Consider the following 20,680-nt stretch of genomic DNA (forward strand, 5'->3'; position numbering starts at 1 on the left):
ATCCCAATTCGTTGCCTGTGTGCATGGCCGCGATGGGTTGAAATGTGTCAGGTAGCCTCGAGGTTAGAGCGTTGGGTCAGTAACCAAATGGTAGCTGGTTCAAATACTGGAGCCGACAAGGTGAAAAATCTGTCGCTGTGCCCTTGAGCAAGGCACTTCACTTGAATTTGCTCCAGGAGCGCTGTACAATGGTGACCCTGGCTCTGACCCCACTCCCTGCGGGTGTCTCAGGGGGGAGTTGGGGATATGCGAAAAACACATTTCCATTACACGCTTGTGTGTTACAGGACAAATATAAACATCGCCCAAATAATAATAATAATTATTATTATATTGAAATGTGCTAGCAATGGGCAATGAAATGTCAATCCCCCCCCTCTCTGTTTAGTTAAATACCCTCACTGCGGAGCCACTGAGTGACAGTACAATGTACATGGTTGTACACGGTGTGCGCGCACAACCGACTGTGAGAGAATTTAACTAGAAACGTCACAACCAAGTGAAAGGGAGGAGAGAGAGAGAGAGAGAGAGAGAGAGAGAGAGAGAGAGAGGAGGGGGGGAAGGATATATTGAGTCAAAACAGCTCTGCTTGCTCCTCAGTGTTGTGAGAGAAGAGACAGAGGACGTGTGAGAAGACAAGATGGAGCGCTGGAACAGATGAAGACTGTCACTGGGTACGTGTCTCTGTGTCTCCGCCTGTCTGTCTGTCTCTGACTGTCTGTGTGAACAAATGAGTGTGTCTGTGTGTCCATGTGTGAATGACTGACTGTGTCTGCATGTGCATGTCTGAGTGAATGAGTGTGTCTGTGCGTGCATGTACGAGTGAATGAGTGTGTCTGTGCGTGCATGTACGAGTGAATGAGTGTGCGCGTGAATGCTGAAGAAGCTGTAAGTCAGACAGTTTGAGTTTAGGCGATGCCCTGTGTGTAAGTCTGACTTGGTGAGAGCGCGTGTGTGTCTGACGGTCTGTGTGCGTTTCTGAAAGAGGAAGTGCAGTGTGTATCTTCAAGAAGCCGTAAGTCACACAGTTTTTTTTTCTCTCTCTCTGTGTAGTTCTAACTGAGTGAGAGCGTGTGTGCATAATTCATGTTAGAGTGGCTGCATGCGAGAGTGTACAGGTTTGCTGTGCGTACAGCCAGTGCGTATGAGTTTGGGTTTCCTAAGGAAAGACAGAGAAGTGCGGCTGTGGTAAAATGTGGGCTTTTTATTGAACTATATCTTACATTGATGAACAATTCTGGAATGCATTCGGTTGCTAGCTTAATTTGAGGCAAAACAAATGGTTTATTATCTGTCCGTGTGTCTGCTCATGTATATGTTTCTGCGTGTTTGTCTTGAGCACAGGAGGTTGGTGGCACCTTTATTGGGGAGGATGGGCTCGTGGTAATGGCTGGAGCGGAATTAGTGGTCGTATTAAATGCATCAAACACATGGTTTCCTGGTGTTTGATGCCAGTCCATTTACTCTGTTCCAGACATTATTACGAACTGTCCTCCCATCAGCAGCTTACACTGGTCTTGAGTGTGTGTGTGTCTTGAGTGTGTCTTGAGTGTGTGTGTGTCTTGAGTGTGTGTGTGTGTCAGTGGAGGCTGCTAAAGGGAGAACGGAGCGAAAGGAATGGCATCAAACACATGGAAACCATGTGTTGGATGTATTTGATACCATTCCACTGATTCCGCTCCAGTCATTACCACGAGCCCGATCTCTCCAATTAAGGTGCCACCAACCTCCTGTGGTGTGTGTGTGTGTGTGGCTCCGTTGAGACAGGTAGCCCAATTCTGATCTTTTTCCCACTAATTGGTCTTTTGACCAATCACATCAGATCTTTTTGAAGAGTCGATCTGATTGGTAAAAAAAAAACAATTAGTGAAGAAAAAATATCTGAATTGGGCTGCCTGTCTAAACGTAGCCTGTGTGTCACACTGTGTTCTCATTTCAATAGCCAGTAGTGTAGTCTTTCAGCAATTACAATTTACACTAGGACAGAGGTATTAAAGGATGATGAAAGGAGAGGTACTATAATTAAATGTCCTCAATAAACAATGGGATGATTACCATTTCTATTACAGTTTACCATTGATCTTTATGTAGAAGACGATTGTTCATTTCGTAGGTGACAGCCATTGTCTGGACTGGAGAATAAGACTTCAAGCACTGTTATGTAAATATTGAGGACAAGGTGGAGCGAGAGAGAGAGAGAGAGAGAGAGAGAGAGAGAGAGAGAGAGAAAGTGGAAAGAGTGAAAGAGAGAAAGAGAGTTAGAGAGAATCCGAGAGAAAGATGAGGGAGAGAGAGATGTAGAGAGAGAGGGAGAAAGAGAGAGAGATGCAGGGATTATCTTGTTTGTTAGAGGTATAAATAACAGTAAATAGAGAGAGATCAATTGAGTAGGACGATACACTGTCAAACATGAAGATATATTCGGAGATCTGATATAGTAGCACACCATTTTGACTTGAAGGTCTATTGAGATATTGGGAGTAGCTTACGTCAGCTCAGGTACTTGAAGAAGAGCGTTATGTACTGTAAGAGAGGGGGAGAGGGAGGGACCAAAGACAGCAAAAGAACCAGGAAGTGAGATATACTCGATAAAGTGAGTAATACTATCGCTTGGTCTCCCACACTTCCTTCCTTTCCACCCCTCTCATTCAATCTCCCTCTCTATTTCTCTCTCTTCATCTCATCTCCATCCCCACCCCCCACTACACACACACGTACGCGCACACACACACACATAAACACACACCTACCTACCTAACTACCCACACATGCACGCCTACCCACAGTCCCATCCGGCGGTCCACATGAGCGTATCGAAACCTCCTCCGCCCCACTCCCACTTCGCCCCCCCACCCGACTCTTCCACCTCCTCCCATCTCTCCATCCCTCCTTCCTCCTCCACCCCATCCTCCCCCGCACCTTCTCGTGCCACCTCCTCTGCTCCCAGATCTCTCCCGCCGCCCTCTCCTGTCAAGATCTCCATGCAGGAGCACTTTGCTATCAACGTGTGTCCCGGCCCCATCATGCCTATCCCGCAGATCTCTGACTTCTTCCCGCGCTTCCACGACTTTCCCATGACCCCGCCCCCGCCCCGGGAGAAGAAGATCCTGAAGGAACCAGATTTCGGATTGAACAATGGAGGGGAGACGGACGGTGAGAATAAGGAGAAAGAGAGGAAACCCACCGAGGTGGACCGGGGGAGAGGCAAGAAGGGGCGGATTCGGACGACGATGATGAAAGTGAGTTGGGGGGGGGGATTTGGTGGGGCGGTCAGGGTTCAGGGGTTAGGGAAAGGAAGGCCTTTTGGGTCAAGTATGGTGTGTGTGTCTGTGTGTGTGTGAATCTGTTTTGAGCGCCAACGCAAACATTCTCAATGAGATCCTCAATTCATCTCAATGTTTACAATAATTTAGGAACATTGCTTGGTAACACATCATTAGCCAGGGTTTTAAAGAAAGATACGTGGGCCAAATGTTCCTTCTCACATCTCCAACGACATCCAATTAATATCGCAGAAATCCGTGTTTTGATCCAAGTGCATTTTAACGGAATGAGCGATACACAAGCACAAATGAACAGTGTTTTATGGGTATATGAGGACGCAGAACAGAAAGGATTGGAAATGGAGAACTCTCATTTGAGAATATTTAACGATTTGTACAAATAATCCACACAATGCTTCTCACAGCACATACACAACACATACACAACACATAGACAACACATACACAACCATTGCACACTACCTTCTGGATGTATTCTAGCCACAACTGTTGTGGAAATGTTTTTTTTTTCTGTGCGTACACTCATCAAATATATACAGTGCCTTCAGAAAGTATTCATACCACTTGATTTTCCCCAAATGTTGTTGTGTAACAGCAAAACGGATTCAAAATGGATGAACTCAATTCTTTTCTCACACATTACCACATAATTGACAAAGTGAAAAACATTTTTTGCAAATGTATTGAAAATTAAATACAGAATTATCTAACTTACATCATTTTTCACAGCCCTGAGTCAATACATTGTAAAAGCATCTTTGGCAGCTATTACAGCTGTGCCTTTCTGGGTAAGTCTCTAAGACCTTTGCACACCTGGATTGTAAAATATATGCACATTATTCTTTAGATTCTTCAAGCTCTGTCAAGTTGGTTGTTGAAAATGGCTAGACAGCCAAATAGCTAGACAGCCATTTTCAAGTCTTGCCATAGAGTTTCAAGACGATTTAAAAACTGTCACTAGGCCACTCAGGAACATTCAATGTCGTTTTGGTAAGCAACTCCATTGTAAATTTGGCCTTGTGTGTTAGGTTATTGTCCTGCTGAAAGGTCAATTCATCTCCCAGTGTCTGTTGGAAAACAGAATGATCAAGGTTTTCCTCTACGATTTTGCCTGTGCTTGGCTCCGTTCCGTTTCTTTTCAAATTCTGAAAAAAAAACCTATTCCTTATCAATTACAACAATACCCATAACATGATTCAGCTACCACTATGCAAATACAGAGAGTGGTACTCTATCTTTGTAGTGACTGGGTGCATTGATTCACCGTTCAAAGTGTAATTAATAACTTATTATGTGACTTGTTAAGCACATTTTTACTCCTGAACTTATTTAGGCTTGCCATAATTAAGGGGTTGAATACTTCTTGCCTCAAGACATTTCAGCATTTCATTTTTAATTAGTTTGTAAAAATGACCAAAAACATCATTCCACTTTGATATTATAGGGCATTGTGTGTAGGCCAGTTGACACAAATCTCAATGTAATACATTTAAAAATGAAGGCTGTAAGACAAGAAAATTTGGGAAAGGTCAAGGGGAGTGAATACTTTCCTGAAGGAACTGTATGTTCTACTACACTCGTTTTGACATTTGCTTACATCCGTTGGTCAAATTGTGTAAGGCCGTAGTCAGCGTGGCTTGTGTTTTATTTGCTTGTCTTTCTGAATGTCATTATGGGTTTAATTGTGGGTGTTGAAATGAGGCTAGTTAATGAACTTCCAGTCGTGAAGTCATATACTAATGCGTTTGTCTCTGTCTGTGTGTGTGTGTGTGTGTGTGTGTTCTCTTTGAGTGTGTTTCTGTGTGCGTGTACGAGTATGAGCATCACAGTCCATGTGTGCACAGCTGTCAAATTCTGTATGTTCGTGCAGGTCTACGCACACAAACACGATGGCGTCCTTGCGGTGATTTCTGTAAATAAATGTGTATCCTAGTTAATCACCGAAAACAAACAAGTGCCTCAATATTCTCGCGGTTCAATCCCGACTCTCGAAGTCGCCGTTTGTTTATGTCAAAACCGGTTTCTGGGTACATTTCTCAGTGTCGCCTGGCACTGCGTGTGTTTAAGGAGAGTAATTGTGAGTTTGAGCGTCTTCGCCATCATCATTGTCTCGTGTTTCGGTGTCGCTAGAGCCGCTCCAAATTTCACCGACAGAGGGGAACGCACACACGCACACACACACACACACACACACACACACGCACAACACATACACACGCGGTGTGTGATTTATTTAGCTGTGTCAGAGTAATGTGATTCAGCCCTCAAGCTTATTTTCTTTCCACTCATGGCGAGTAATAAAAACAAGGCATGTTTTTTAAGAGAGTGTCAGGAAAATAAGCTTCAGCGTGTCTCGTTTCCAGAGTTGTGCAGGAGGCTGGAGTTACTGGTGTTTGTGTTTGTGTTTGTGTTTGGGGGGTTGTGAGGGGTGGAAGGTATGCGTGTGTGCCTTTGTGTTTATGCTTATGTGCATTCATCGGTGTGGCCATCTGTGCATGAATATGTGTTTATGCACATTAAATTCATTTATACGCACTTTTATTCAGGCTGTATTCACAGCCAGGTCCAAACCAACGGCCAATAATGGACCTTCTGAATGAATTGTTCTGTTTTACAGCTTATTTGGGCACCCTGGAGTTCACCCTGCTCTTTGATCACGAGAACAACTGTCTACACTGTACAATCCACAAGGCCAAGGTAAGAAACTCAACCCTATACACCCTATACAGACTATTCTAAACAAGACTTGACTTACACCCCAAGCATAAGCTAAGCCATGTCCCCTCTACACAAAGTGTCCAGAATCAAAGTGCAGTCGGCTTAAGCGCTATCCAATCCACTGCAAGCCTTAGGTTAGCGTTGCAGCGTCGAAAGCCACTCCAGATATCTTTTCCGTGGAGACAGGCTTAGCTCTAACCCAGAACATTGAGCCAAGTCATGAAGACAATGGCGCTTGCCTAGAAAACCCGGGAACTCTACTCGGTGAGAGAGAACCGAGGTTTATCTCTTGACAATGAGGCAGAGTTAAGTATTGATGATCCGGGCTAGAGAGATCGATTTGGCATTCAGTCCACACCAGGCAAACATATTATTTACACCCCTTATGGGTATTATGGTAGATGTGAAGCTGAGATGCACCCATTCAATAATATACACAGACTAAACACGTGTCCCAAATGTTACCCCATTCCCTATTGACCAGCGCTATATGGGTCCTCGTCAAAAGTAGTGCACTTCATAGCGAAAATGGTGCTATTTGGGATCCAGCCGTAATCCTGTGCCTTCCTACATTTCGGGGAGTTGCTGTCTTTTGTCCTTTTTTGAGAGGCGATTGACTGTGTTCATACCCAGATAAGCACCTCAACCCAATGGAAATCATTGGTAGTGCTGGAACACCTTACATATAAACAGACAAGCCTGAGAAATGATGAACTTAGAATGAAAACGATTTGAGTAGAATGGCATGCGACACAATAGACAAAACAAGAGTAGAGTTGAACAGCAAAGGACATAATGTTCTTTGTCATGCCCTGACCTTGTCTGGCTCACAGCCTGTATTGTACGACTGTATGCCGTGTGTATGATAGCTAAACCTTGACCAAGTGTGCTCTGTGTGTGTGTGTGTGTGTGTCTCACTGTGTATGTGTGTGTGTGTGTGCATGCGTCTGTAACCATGCCTGTGTGTGTCTCCACAGGGACTAAAGGCCATGGACTCCAACGGACTGGCCGATCCATACGTCAAGCTCCACCTCCTGCCTGGAGCAAGCAAGGTCACTACAACCTTCCTATCCCTCATCAGCTTCCATATTAGTGGAGCCCAGTGTGTTAGTCGTGTGCGTGTTTCTTTCCACTGAAACAGCCTCACAGTGAAGTGCTAAATGGTCTTACCTAAACCACCATAACATATCGAACAGACGGGAGAGTGCTTCCTGACGCTGGCGATAGCACGGCACTTAAGAGTCATAGAAATTATTGCCATACTTTCACGGACATAGTCAATTTTAAAATAAATCCATTTTTGAAATGAATCCAGTTGCATATATTATGGATAATGTGTTGAATTTTGAGTGCTTCTCTGCTGTTTAGTGGACAGACAATACCACCTGTGAGTTTGGCCAAAGCACTGTGTAACGCTCAAAGAGGGAATGGGTGTGGAGTCAGGCGCAGAGAGCAGAGGATACGGAAAAAACACGCTTTAATGTCCAACCGAAACCGTACAATAGGTGACCCCGAACACAGGCGTAATACACTCCACCCAAGTACACACTGGTATCTAACCAGCGGAAAACCCACAATAATAATGAACACCTCTTACATAACAGAAACAAGCCCGCACACACACCAGAGGGCTAATCGAACTGAAATAACACCAACCCCAAAACCCCCAACAAGAAACAGGTGAAAACAATTAGACAAAACCAAAACAAAAAGGGAAAAGGGATCGGTGGCAGCTAGTAGACAGGTGATGACGACCGCCGAGCGACGGTGATATTCGTGACACACTGGGCTTAATCAGGGTTTTCCATAAGCGCCGGCTGTCGGCTAAACATCAGACTCATTGTCAACTGACTACTTTCTCCAACTAACTAGGCTTCTTTTCATTTAAACGTTTCAACTCGCTAGTCTTCTCCTGCTTAGAATGCATCTTCTAGTGATCTATTGATGGGACATGAGCCTGACAGTCACAAAGTGAGTGATTACAGGGAAACACCACTGGTTGGCTGGAGTCAAAGTTTGGGAGAAGACAAAACCAAGATGCAGGTAAAATCGCTAAATTCCAAACAGCAATTAAAGTAACCTTTATTAAAGAACAGCTTTTGTTTGAGCACCACAAAACGATCTCCCGCTGTCTTATTTTATTGTGAGATTCACCTCTGACTCCCCTGGGTTGCCACGGTCACTGTGGGGACAACCTCATCGATGCACTTATTAATGAAGCCGGTGACTGATGTGGTAAACTCCATCAGATAAATACAGGCGCGTATTTCCTTTGTTTATTTATTTTAATTAAAAAAATATATAAATTCAGTCTGTGCTAGCAAAACAGTCCTGTAGCTCATCGGACCAATTATGTATTGAGTACGTCACTGGTACTTCTCGTTTGAGTTTTTGCTTGTAAACAGGAATTAGGAGGATAGAGTCATAGTCAGATTGTCCAAATGGAGGGCGAGCTTTGTATGCGTTTCTGTGTGTGGAGTAAAGGTGATCTAGACTTGTGTCTCCTCTAGCTGCACAGGTGACATGCTGGTAGAAATGAGGTAAAACGTGTTTCCGTTTCCCTTCATTAAAGTCACCAGCCACTAGGAACGCCGCCTCTCGATTAGTATTTTCTTGTTTGCTTACGGCCCTATACAACTAGTTCAGTGCAGTCCTAGTGCCTGTATTGGTTTGTGGTGGTAAATAGACAGCTTGTCTCTTGGTAAATAGTATGGTCTACATCAGGGATCATCAACTAGATTCAGCCTTGGGACAATTATTTTCTTGGGGGCCAGAAAGTAATTACAAATAATTTGTAGGACTGCAAATTGACCACAAGATGCCCAAACAGATATAATGTTTGACAAAATCATACTAATTTCATGTTTCTGCAGTCTTTTATGTCCAACAATAAAAAATGATAATAATTTAAAAAAAAAAGTTTTTTATTTTATTATTTTGCTCATGAAGCTTGGGGGGCCAGTTGGGGAACCCTGGTCTACAGCTTATCATGAGGTGTTTTAACTCAGTCGAGCAGAACCTCGAGACTTCCTTAATATTACAGATTGCGCAGTTATTTTGTTGTTAACAAAGAGTCACAGCTCTCCCCCCCAACCTTACCTGACACTGCCTTGCGGTCTTGACGATGCATAGAAAAACCAGCTAGATGTATATTATCCATGTCTTTGTTCAGCCACGACTCCGAGAAACATAGGATATTACAGTTCTTCCAGTCCCATTGATAGGATAGATCAGAGCTTGTCCAGTTTGTTCTCCAGTGATTGTATGTTCACCCGTAGAACTCGGGGTAGGGGTAGATTATTTATCTCATAACCACACTTAGCTCTATGTATGAGCAAGTGCCTATTCGGTCAGCACTTTCAAAATGGACTGTAAGAGATATTCTGATAGATTTGAGTTCCGATCAATTTTGCAAGATGTTGAGGCCTTAATTAACTATACCATTCTTTGTCGAGAGAGAGAGAGAGAGAGCGCTGTTAGCATACCGTTTGAAGTATTTTATTATGTGGTCTTAAAAGGAAGGAAAATATTATCAAAAAGGCTCCACTCTTATAGATATATGTCCTGGAATTACATCAACTTTTTGTTGAACAAAAGTATTTGAATGTGAAGAGGCTGTCATTGGCAAGCATGGCTACAGACCATGCTGCAGTATTCCTTCCTCGTGGAGAAAACCACACAAGTGAATTTCAATAGGCTACACAAAGTAAGCAAAACAATGAACTGCGGCATTCTAACATTGTCTAAAAGGATGAATGAGATACTAACGCGATATCCCCTATACATGTATAAGCAGTCAACCAATGGAGATGTACAAACTATGGCATAAGGAAATGATGAGCGCATGAGAGGCAAGCCGTCATTTTGATTAAGACATGAGCGAGCTGAGACGGATGATCTAAATCAAATCAAATTGTATTAGTCACATGCCACGAATACGACAGGTGTAGACCTTACAGTGAAATGATTACTTACAAGCCCCTAACCAACAATGCAGTTTAAAAAATATGAATAAGAATAAGAAAGGAACAAGTAATTGAAGAGCAGCAGTAAAATAATAGCGAGACTATATACAGGGGGTACCGGTACAGAGTCAATGTGCGGGGGCACCGGTTAGTCGAGAAAATGGAGGTAATATGTACATGTAGGTTGAGTTATTAAAGTGACTATACATAGATAATAACAGAGAGTAGCAGCGGTGTAAAAGAGGGGGTGAGGGGGGGGGTGCAATGCAAATAGTCTGGGTAGCCATTTGATTAAATGTTCAGGAGTCTTATGGCTTGGAGGTAGAAGCTGTTTAGAAGCCTCTTGGACCTAGACTTGGCACTCCGGTAGCAGAGAGAACAGTCTGTGACTAGGGTGGCTGGAGTCTTTGACAATTTGTAGGACCTTCCTCTGACACCGCCTGGTATAGAGGTCCTGGATGGCAGGAAACTTGGCCCAATTGATGTACTGGGCCGTATGCACTACCCTCTGTAGTGCCTTGCGGTCGGAGGCCGAGTAGTTGCCATACCAGGCCGTGATGCAACCAGTCAGGATGGTGTAGCTGTAGAACCTTTTAGGGATCTGAGGACCCATGCCAAATATTTTCAGTCTCCTAAGGGGGAATAGGTTTTGTCATGCCCTCTTCACAAGTATCTTGGTGTGCTTGTATCATGTTATTTTGGTGACGTGGACACCAAGGAACTTGAAGCTCTCAACCTGCTCCACTACAACCCCATCGATGAGAATGGGGGCGTGCTCAGTCCTCCTTTTCCTGTCTAGTCCACAATCATCTCCTATGTCTTGATCACGTTGAGGAAGAGGTTGTTGTCCTGGCACCACACAGCCAGGTCTCTGACCTCCTTCCTATAGGCTGTCTCGTCATTCTCTGTGATCATGCCTACCACTGTTGTGTCATCAGCAAACTTAATGATGGTGTTGGAGTCGTGCCTGGCTGTGCAGTCATGAGTAAACAGGGAGTACAGGAGGGGACTGAGCACACACCCCTGAGGGGATCAGTGTGGCAGATGTGTTGTTACCTTCCCTTACCACCTGGTTGAAGGCCCGTCACAAAGTCCAGGATCCAGTTGCAGAGGGAGGTGTTTAGTTCCAGGGTCCTTTGCTTATTGATGAGCTTTGAGGGCACTATAGCGTTGAATGCTGAGCTTTAGTCAATGAATAGCATTCTCACAAGCCATAATTTCGATTAAGACGTGAGAGAGCTGAGACGGATGATATGCCTATTCGTTCTGCACTTTTGAAATGCACAGCAACAGAATTCAGACCATGGGCCTTTCTTACTGTATTCTCCCTGTACACCAAGTCAGAACCGTAGGCTAAATAACGGGGGAACATAAGCTCTTACAATATTCGATGATGACATTTCTCTAAAACAGGCTATAGGCTATTTGTGCACCACCAAGTCAGAACAGCAGGCTAAGTTCTGAGGGCTAGAGGGACCAAATACTTAGGGTGAGACACATGGGCTACTAACAGCTTACTGCACAACATACACTTACTTTCTTAGCTACCGTATACATAAAGTATGCCTCTGGCATGCTACAGCACTTATACAGCAGCATTTTAAAAACCATTTTCCTGCAATTCTATATTGTTGATTCTCAACATGGAATCCATGTTTACTTGACAGAACACAACCTTTTTTCTTAGGTTTTTGCCACAAAAAAGTAAATTGAAAGAGTAGACTAGATGTAGTTTTTGCCACAATAAATTACATTGAAAGAGTAGACTAAACTAGTTTTTCGGACTAAATTACTACTCTACCGCCTTCCCTCAAAGTGAGTGACCCTACCAAATTCACATAGAAATTAGTTAGATCTGTCATTCTCATTGAACACAAGTCTAAGAAGCAGTAAATATGTTCTATGTGCGCTATTTCTATGCTACCCATTCTTAAGTTTTGTTTCTGTATCATTTTACAACAGACTGAATTCATACATTTCCAGTCATTTCAATTGTAAATGAGTCTTTCTATTCAATACCACAATTTATTTTACAAATCTGGGAGGTCAAGTTGTTAAACTATTCAATAATTTAGCTGTGTATTTCAGAAGAAATCGTGGCAAAATCTTGCTTGTTCTGATTTTTTTCTTCTTCCCCCAGCCTGGTAACTCTCTGTCTGGCTACTTTTTCTATTTGGCTGGCAAGTCCATGTACTTGGAAAAAATTGGGCTTTGGCTTTATAGCTAAATGTAACTAGCTAGCTAATGTAGCACGTTGACAAGCTACATCGACTATTGAAAAGGAGTTGTTTTGGCACTTTTCTGGATAATGTGGTATTTCTCTATACCTCCACGGCAATGTTTTGGTCCCACTTTACTGGCTTTGTTTAGATTTCGGAGTTGTTCTTGTGAACGGTCGGGAGGATTTGGCAGCCGACACAAAATCTTATCAGGTGGTTGTTTGTTGGTGGCGGCCATCTTGGGTTTGGGTCAATGTCGAAGTAAGTTGTGATAGCCGCATAGAGATAGAGACCGGTATTATAAACACAATGTCTGTGGTCAAACCCCCCCAAAAAATACAGCAAACAAAGCTACTAGGTCTGCTTCTGTTTATACCCTCCCCCCCTCCTTTTATTCCACACCCTGTTTCTCCACCCCGCCCTCCGTCCCCATCTCTGTCACTATCTATCTCTCTGTGACCCTCTATGACCTTGGAATAGCAACACAGTGCCGAGGAGGAGGACGGGAGGTAAAGGGGGAGAGAAGGAGGGAGGGAGGAGGGGGGAGATGGGTGAAGGGAGGACAGCAGCGGGTGGTTGTCATGGAAACAGCGCCGATTGTTACGCTACTCACGTCAACAGGCGAGGGCAGGCGGGGGGGACGTACGTCAGCACATACGTAAGTACCCACAAACCCCCGTTTGGTAAATATCGACCACACGAGTCTACAGCGCCGAGGAGTGGGGAGCACGTGAGTGTGAAACAGAGGATGACAGGGGGGGCTGGCAGACGGCAGGGAGGGACTCACACCCCTACACACCATCTTGCACACACAGGGGCACGAGCACACATACACACTCTCCCCTCTCCACCTTTCTATTTTTTTCTAACTCACACACAGAGATACTCCCACATAGACTCCCACACACTCCTTCACACACCAGCGTCCACACATACAGGGGCACAAGATGATTACTCATACTAAAGGAACGCTGGGCTCACATGGACAGACACACCAGACTAAACACACCTCCACAGAAACACACACTTGCTCTCTCGCTCATGCACAAAAACACAACACACGCCTTTACACATTCTCTCCTCCTCACACACACTCACACATTACACAGAGAGAGAGGAAGAGAGAGAGAGGGATAGAGGACAGGGAGAAAGAAAGAGAGAGAGAGAGAGAGAGGTGAAAAGAGAGAGAAAGAGAGAGAGACGTGAGAGAGGTTCTTGGTGTCTCCTCGGCTCGACGTTCTCATCTGCTCCCTGTCCTAATTGTGGCGCATGGAGAATGAGCTTTCTGAGTCACAGTCTTAGCCAGTTGTGTGCGTGAGCTCGGGGAAACAGGAGAGAGAGGAAAAGAGGGAGAGAGGAAGAGAGGGAGAGGGTCCATATAGATGGATGGGGGGGGGAGTGAGGGAGAGGCAGAGGGCTAAAGATGAAATATTTAGGGAAACATGTAACATCATTGATGATGGGGGGAAGGGAGCAGGTGAGAGAAAGAGATAGATGGAGATGAAGAGGGAGGGGAGCCAGGCAGGTGATTTTTGCTGACACCATATGCTGTTTTGGACGAGGATGTACCTGGTGGTATAGGTGAAAAAGATAAGAAAGAGGAGGAAAAAGAGTGAGGAATGGAGGAAGAGAGGGGGGAGGGATTTGAGGAAGAAAGAGAGAGAGAAAGAGAGAGACAGAGATGTTTAGAGAAACGGAGAGAGAGACAGATGTTTAGAGAAAGAGAGAGAGAGAGACAGAGATGTTTAGAGAAAGAGAAAGAGAGATAGAGATGTTTAGAGAAAGAGAGAGAGAGATGTTTAGAGAAAGAGAGAGACCGAGATGTTTAGAGAAAGAGAAAGAGAGAGAGAGAGAGAGACAGAGATGTTTAGAGAAACAGAGAGAGAGACAGATGTTTAGAGAAAGAGAGAGAGAGACAGAGATGTTTAGAGAAAGAGAAAGAGAGAGAGAGAGAGAGAGAGAGATGTTTAGAGAAAGAGAAAGAGAGATAGACAGAGATGTTTAGAGAAAGAGAGAGAGAGATGTTTAGAGAAAGAGAGAGACAGAGATGTTTAGAGAAAGAGAAAGAGAGAGAGAGAGAGAGATGTTTAGAGAAAGAGAAAGAGAGATAGACAGAGATGTTTAGAGAAAGAGAGAGAGAGATGTTTAGAGAAAGAGAGAGACCGAGATGTTTAGAGAAAGAGAAAGAGAGAGAGACAGAGATGTTTAGAGAAAGAGAGAGAGACTGAAGGATGGAGAGAGAGAGGTAATTAGCTCTGGAGCACCAGAATGCCCCGGGGAGTGGGGATTTAGGCTCGTGCTTGAGTACCTCGAGAGTATACAGTTCTCCACTCTCTTGGCGTGTTTGTTCGTATGTGTGTGCGTGTGCGTGCGTGTGCATGTGTGTCCGTGTGTGTGTGTTTTTATGTATGTATGTGTGTGTGCACTGGGGGGATTCAAGGCTGAGTAAGTGAGGAAGCGTGCCTGGTCTCGGCATCAAAACGAAAAAAAACAGCCGTTGTGTAACCGAGAAAATAAATGAAATATGTAAAACAGCAGCACATCCTGGAGGCAGCTTATAATGGAAAATAGTCTAGAGCTAGCTAATGTGAAAACCTTGCCTTCTCAATCATTCATGAAGGGGAAGTTAGCGTAGCATTATCGGACGGTAGCGCTAGGCCTTTCTTCATTGAGGGGCTTTGATTTTTCATGCTAATTGTGTTAGAGCGGGTTAATTTACAGGTGTGGTGTGTTGTGTTAGCATTAGCTTAGTGCTTGTTTGCGGGTCTGGCTGGTAGTGGTGCTAGCAACAGGCTAGGGAGACAGACAGACAGACAGACAGACAGACAGACAGACAGACAGACAGACAGACAGACAGACAGACAGACAGACAGACAGACAGACAGACAGACAGACAGACAGACAGACAGACAGACAGACAGACAGACAGACAGACAGACAGACAGACAGACAGACAGACAGGTGAAGTGGGGAAGCCTCCTGTCCTCCTCTATAAAGTAGGTGAACAGATGTCTACCATTTCCTGAGGGAAGGAGATAAATTAAGTTTCTCTCTCTCTCTCTAATGATTTCCCTCTTATCTCTCTGTCTATCATCTCAACTCCCTCGTACTCCTCCCCAATTGCCTTACCTCTCTCTCTCTCTCATCTCTTCCCACCTGTCACTTTCTCGATCGCCCATTTCTTTCCCCTATGCTCCCAGACGCACTGTTTTCTATACTCTCTCTCCTCTCTCCCTCTTATCCCAATCCTTTCTCTCCTCCTCGTCTCCCTTTCCATCTCTCAACCCTCTCTCCTCACGTTCGTCCCCTGCAGGCGAACAAGCTCCGCACCAAAACACTGAAGAACACTCTGAACCCGGTGTGGAGCGAGACGCTGATGTACCACGGTATCACCGCTATCGACATGACCACCAAAACCCTCAGGTACTGAACTACAGAGAACTACAACTCCTATGTGTGTATTATACTGGCATACAGTGGGGCAAAAAAGTATTTAGTCAGCCACCAATTGTGCAAGTTCTCCCACTTAAAAAGATGAGAGAGGCCTGTAATTTTCATCATAGGTACACTTCAACTATGACAGGCAAAATGAGAGGATTTTTGTAGGATTTTTTATTAATTTATTTGCAAATTATGGTGGAAAATAAGTATTTGGTCAATAACAAAAGTTTATCTCAATACTTTGTTATGTACCCTTTGTTGGCAATGACAGAGGTCAAACGTTTTCTGTAAGTCTTCACAAGGTTTTCACACACTGTTGCTGGTATTTTGGCCCATTCCTCCATACAGATCTCCTCTAGAGCAGTGATGTTTTGGGGCTGTTGCTGGGCAACACGGACGTTCTACTCCCTCCAAAGATTTTCTATGGGGTTGAGATCTGGAGACTGGCTAGGCCACTCCAGGACCTTGAAATGCTTCTTACGAAGCCACTCCTTCGTTGCCCGGGCGGTGTGTTTGGAATCATTGTCATGCTGAAAGACCCAGCCATGTTTCATCTTCAATGCCCTTGCTGATGGAAGGAGGTTTTCACTCAAAATCTCACGATACATGGCGCCATTCATTCTTTCCTTTACACAGATCAGTCGTCCTGGTCCCTTTGCAGAAAAACAGCCCCAAAGCATGATGTTTCTACCCCAATGCTTCACAGTAGGTATGGTATTCTTTGGATGCAACTCAGAATTCTTTGTCCTCCAAACACGACGAGTTGAGTTTTTACCAAAAAGTTATATTTTGGTTTCATCTGACGATATGACATTCTCCCAATCTTCTTCTGGATCATCCAAATGCTCTCTAGCAAACTTCAGACGGGCCTGGACATGTACTGGCTTAAGCAGGGGGACATGTCTGGCACTGCAGGATTTGAGTCCCTGGCAGCGTAGTGTGTTACTGATAGTAGGCTTTGTTACTTTGGTCCCAGCTCTCTGCAGGTCATTCACTAGGTCCCCCCGTGTGGTTCTGGGATTTTTGCTCACCGTTCTTGTGATCATTTTGACCCCACGGGGTGAGATCGTGCGTGGAGCCCCAGATCGAGGGATATTATCAGTGGTCTTGTATGTCTTCCATTTCCTAATAATTGCTCCCACAGTTGATTTCTTCAAACGAAGCTGCTTACCTATTGCAGATTCAGTCTTCCCAGCCTGGTGCAGGTCTACAATTTTGTTTCTGGTGTCCTTCGACAGCTCTTTGGTCTTGGCCATAGTGGAGTTTGGAGTGTGACTGTTTGAGGTTGTGGACAGGTGTGTTTTATACTGATAACAAGTTCAAACAGGTGCCATTAATACAGGTAACGAGTGGAGGACAGAGGAGCCTCTTAAAGAAGAAGTTACATGTCTGTGAGAGCCAGAAATCTTGCTTGTTTGTAGGTGACCAAATACTTATTTTCCACCATAATTTGCAAATAAATTCATTAACAATCCTACAATGTGATTTTCTGCTATTTTTTTTATCATTTTGTCTGTCATAGTTGAAGTGTACCTATGATGAAAATTACAGGCCTCTCTCATTTTTTTAAGTGGGAGAACTTGCACAATTGCTGGCTGACTAAATACTTTTTTGCCCCACTGTATATTATAAAACAACTTGCCTACAGGTCCCAGAGGGCCACCTGGCCAATTAATTGTCCCGCGGACGAACCAAAAAAACTGCCATGCACACCGGCCAACTGTTCCATTAGCTGTCGCCGCGGTAACCCACTCAGGTGTTGGCTCTCGTTCATTCTCTCGAGTCTCAGCCCCATCATTCATCGAGTGCTCTTGATACAAAGCGCTGAAGTGATTGAGGTCGAGCATGGCAACTTTATGCACGTGGTTGTGTTTGTGTGTTTGGCAGCGTCATGATAAATGCAGCAATGTAAAACCCATGCCTCAGGGATATACACGCAGACATAGGCACTCATACGCACACACAGAGTGCCTTCAGAAAGTATTCACATCCCTTGACATTTCCCCCACATTTTATTGTGTTACAAAGTGGGATTAAAATTGATTGTCATTTTTTTGTCAACGATCTATACAAAATACTCTGTAATGTCAAAGCGGAAGACCATTTTTAACTCTCGTCCCAAAAATTATTAGAATAATAAAAATACTAGTGTGTCTTATTACCTAAGTATTGACAGCAATTACAGCTGTGACTCTTTCTGGGTAAGCCTCTAAGAGCTTTGCACACATAGATTATACAATATTTTCACATTATTCTTTGAAAATAAATTTCAAGCTTCTGTCAAGATGGTTTTTGATCATTGCCAAACAGCCATTTTCAAATCCTGCAATAGTTTTTCAAGTCGATTTAAGTCAAAACTGTAACTTGGCAACTCAGGAACTTTCCATGTCATCTTGGTCAGCAACTCCAGTGTAAATTTGGCCTTGTGTTTTAGGTTATTGTCCTGCTGAAAGGTATATTTGTCTCCCAGTGTCTGGTGGAAAGCAGACCCAGGTTTTCCTCTAGGATTTTGCCTGTGCTTAGCTCTATTCCGTTTATTTTTATCCTAAAATACTCCCTATTCCTTGCCAATGACAAGCATACCCATAACATGATGTAGCCACCACCATGCTTGAAAATATGAAGAGTGGCACTTAGTGATGTGTTGTTGGATTTGCCCCAAACAAAGCTCTTTGAATTCAGGACATACAGTTCATTTCTTTGCCACATTTTTTGCAGTTTTCCTTCAGTGACTTATTGCAAACAGGAAGTGTGTATTGGAATATTTTCTTTCCTCTTTTCACTATGGAAGACACAATTCACTTGAATACATTCAGTTGGACAACTGACGAGGTATCCCCCTTTCCCCTTAATGTCATTTAGGTTAGTATTGTGGAGTAACTGCAATGTTGTTGATCCATCCTCAGTTTTCTCCTATCACAGCCATTAAACTCTGCAACTGTTTTAAAGTCACCATTGATCTCATGGTAAAATCCCTGAGCCGTCTCCATCCTCTCTGGCAACTGAGTTAGGAAGGACGCCTGTATCTTTGTAGTGACTGGGTGCATTGATACACCATCCATAGTGTAATTAATTAATTCACCATGCTCAAAGGAATATTCAGCATCTGCTTTTGAAATGTTTACCAGTGTTCTACCAATAGGTGCCCTTCTTTTTCTTTAAACCTTTATTTAACTAGGCAAGTCAGTTAAGAACAAATTTTTATTTTGAATGACGACCTAGGAACAGTGGGTAAACTGCCTTGTTCAGGGGCAGAATGACAGATTTGTACCTTGTCAGCTCGGGGATTACGAACTTGCAACCTTTCGGTTACTAGTCCAATGCTCTAGCCACTAGGCTCCGCTGCCGCCCCTTTGTGAGTCATTGGAAAACTTCCCTGGTCGATGTGGTTGAAACTGTTTGAAATGAAACTGTTCGACTGAGGGACCTTATGGATGACTCTATGTGTGGAGAACAGAGATGAGGTGGTCATTCAAAATGAATTCTAAACACTATTATTGCACACAGAGTGAGTCCATGCAACTTATTATGTGACTTGTTAAGAAAATGTATACTCCTGAACTTATTTAGGCCATAACAAAGTGGTTGAATACTTATTGACTCAAGACATTTCGGATCTTAATTTTTAAATAATTTGTAAAGATTTCCAATAACATAACACCACTTTGACATTATGGGATATTGTGTATAGGCCAGGGACACACACTCTCTATTTAGTCCATTTTGTTGTGTCAATCCATTTTAACACAACAAAATGTAGAAAAAGTCAAGGGGCGTGAATACTTTCTGAAGGGACTGTACACACACTCACCCCCTCTCTAATGCATCCGGTCTGGTGTGTGCACTGGACAGATACCCTCTGGCATGCAGTCAAGGACAGACACTGGGCAGAGAAGCCATGTAGCCCCCCACTCCCCCAGAGACACACACACACACACACACACACACACACACACACACACACACACACACACACACTCCATCTCTTTGTAGATAAGGTTTCAGGAAAGACCCTGAATGCCCAGGGAACCCACCTGACCTCCAGCCAAGGAGACAGCCCCCAGACACAGGCCAGCACAGAAGCTAGGCAGAGCCAGGAAAGGGAGGACAAAACGGAAGATAGAGAGGGAGGGGTTCCAAGACAGAGGGGACTGAAGACGGTAGAGCCATGCCAGGAAAAGGGAGGATAGAGGAGGGGAGAAAGCCAGGGCAAAGAGGGGGATGCCAAGAAACAGGGCTGTAGATGAGGACAGACAGGAAAGGAAAGGGAGGTGAGGATAGAAGAGAGGATTGGGGTTCCAAGAAAGAGGGGATGGAGGTGGAGAAAGTGAGGGAACAGGAGGAGAGAAAGAGGCTCAGTGATTAGGAGAGGGGGAACATTTTCAGATGAGAAGGAGAGGGAGTGGGGTGGAAAGAGAGAGTGGGATGCAGGGCAAACCAAGAAAGGGAGAACAAAGTTGAAGGCAGAGAGAGAGAGAGAGATGGAAAGAGAAAGGGGCAGAGGAAAAGGGAGAGAGCCTATGGAGAGAAAGACAAGGCATGGAGTGAGTGAGTGAGAGAGAAAGAAAGCGGGAGGGCAGACCGAGGAAGACAGGAGAGGGCGTGAGTCCCAGTCTGTGTGTACCCTGACTGTGCTGCCTGCCCCCTGGCTTGGCCCCTCTGTGAGACCTGCATCATCAGTCCCAGCAGGGTAGATCAGGAGGGGGGGCTACTCAAAACTCTTCCCCCAACACGGTGCACTGCCAAGCTCAGCCTCTCCCCATGGGGGCAGCCTGGGGAACCAGAGCTGTAGAACTGGATAATAGCTGAACAGCAGGCTTTACACTTGGGCACAATGACTGGGAAATGGGAATTAGGGCAGCATAGGCAATGGATGTGAATAGGAAATTGTAGTGTAGCATAGGCAGTGGATGTGAATAGGGAATTTTAGTGTAGTATAGAATGGATGTGAATAGGGAAGTGTAGCGTAGCACAGGCAGTGGATGTGAATAGGGAATTGTAGCGTAGCACAGGCAGTGGATGTGAATAGGGAATTGTAGCGTAGCACAGGCAG

The 20,680-nt window shown here is 44.3% G+C and overlaps 1 protein-coding gene across 1 annotated transcript in view; it reads left to right on the top strand.

Moving 5' to 3' along the window:
* The first annotated feature begins 1,099 nt into the window (after nucleotides 1-1,099).
* The window catches only part of LOC112231735 (double C2-like domain-containing protein beta), a 49,170-nt gene continuing 29,589 nt past the window's right edge, over nucleotides 1,100-20,680 (top strand). Inside the window, 6 exon segments of the mRNA XM_042311998.1 lie at nucleotides 1,100-1,195; nucleotides 2,787-3,188; nucleotides 3,191-3,239; nucleotides 5,902-5,981; nucleotides 6,980-7,054; nucleotides 15,500-15,609. Of these exon segments, the coding sequence (XP_042167932.1) occupies nucleotides 2,805-3,188; nucleotides 3,191-3,239; nucleotides 5,902-5,981; nucleotides 6,980-7,054; nucleotides 15,500-15,609 (698 nt within the window). The 5' untranslated portion in view covers nucleotides 1,100-1,195; nucleotides 2,787-2,804.

This window comes from Oncorhynchus tshawytscha, linkage group LG34 (genome assembly GCF_018296145.1).
Source record: "Oncorhynchus tshawytscha isolate Ot180627B linkage group LG34, Otsh_v2.0, whole genome shotgun sequence".
Classification (NCBI taxonomy): domain Eukaryota; kingdom Metazoa; phylum Chordata; class Actinopteri; order Salmoniformes; family Salmonidae; genus Oncorhynchus; species Oncorhynchus tshawytscha.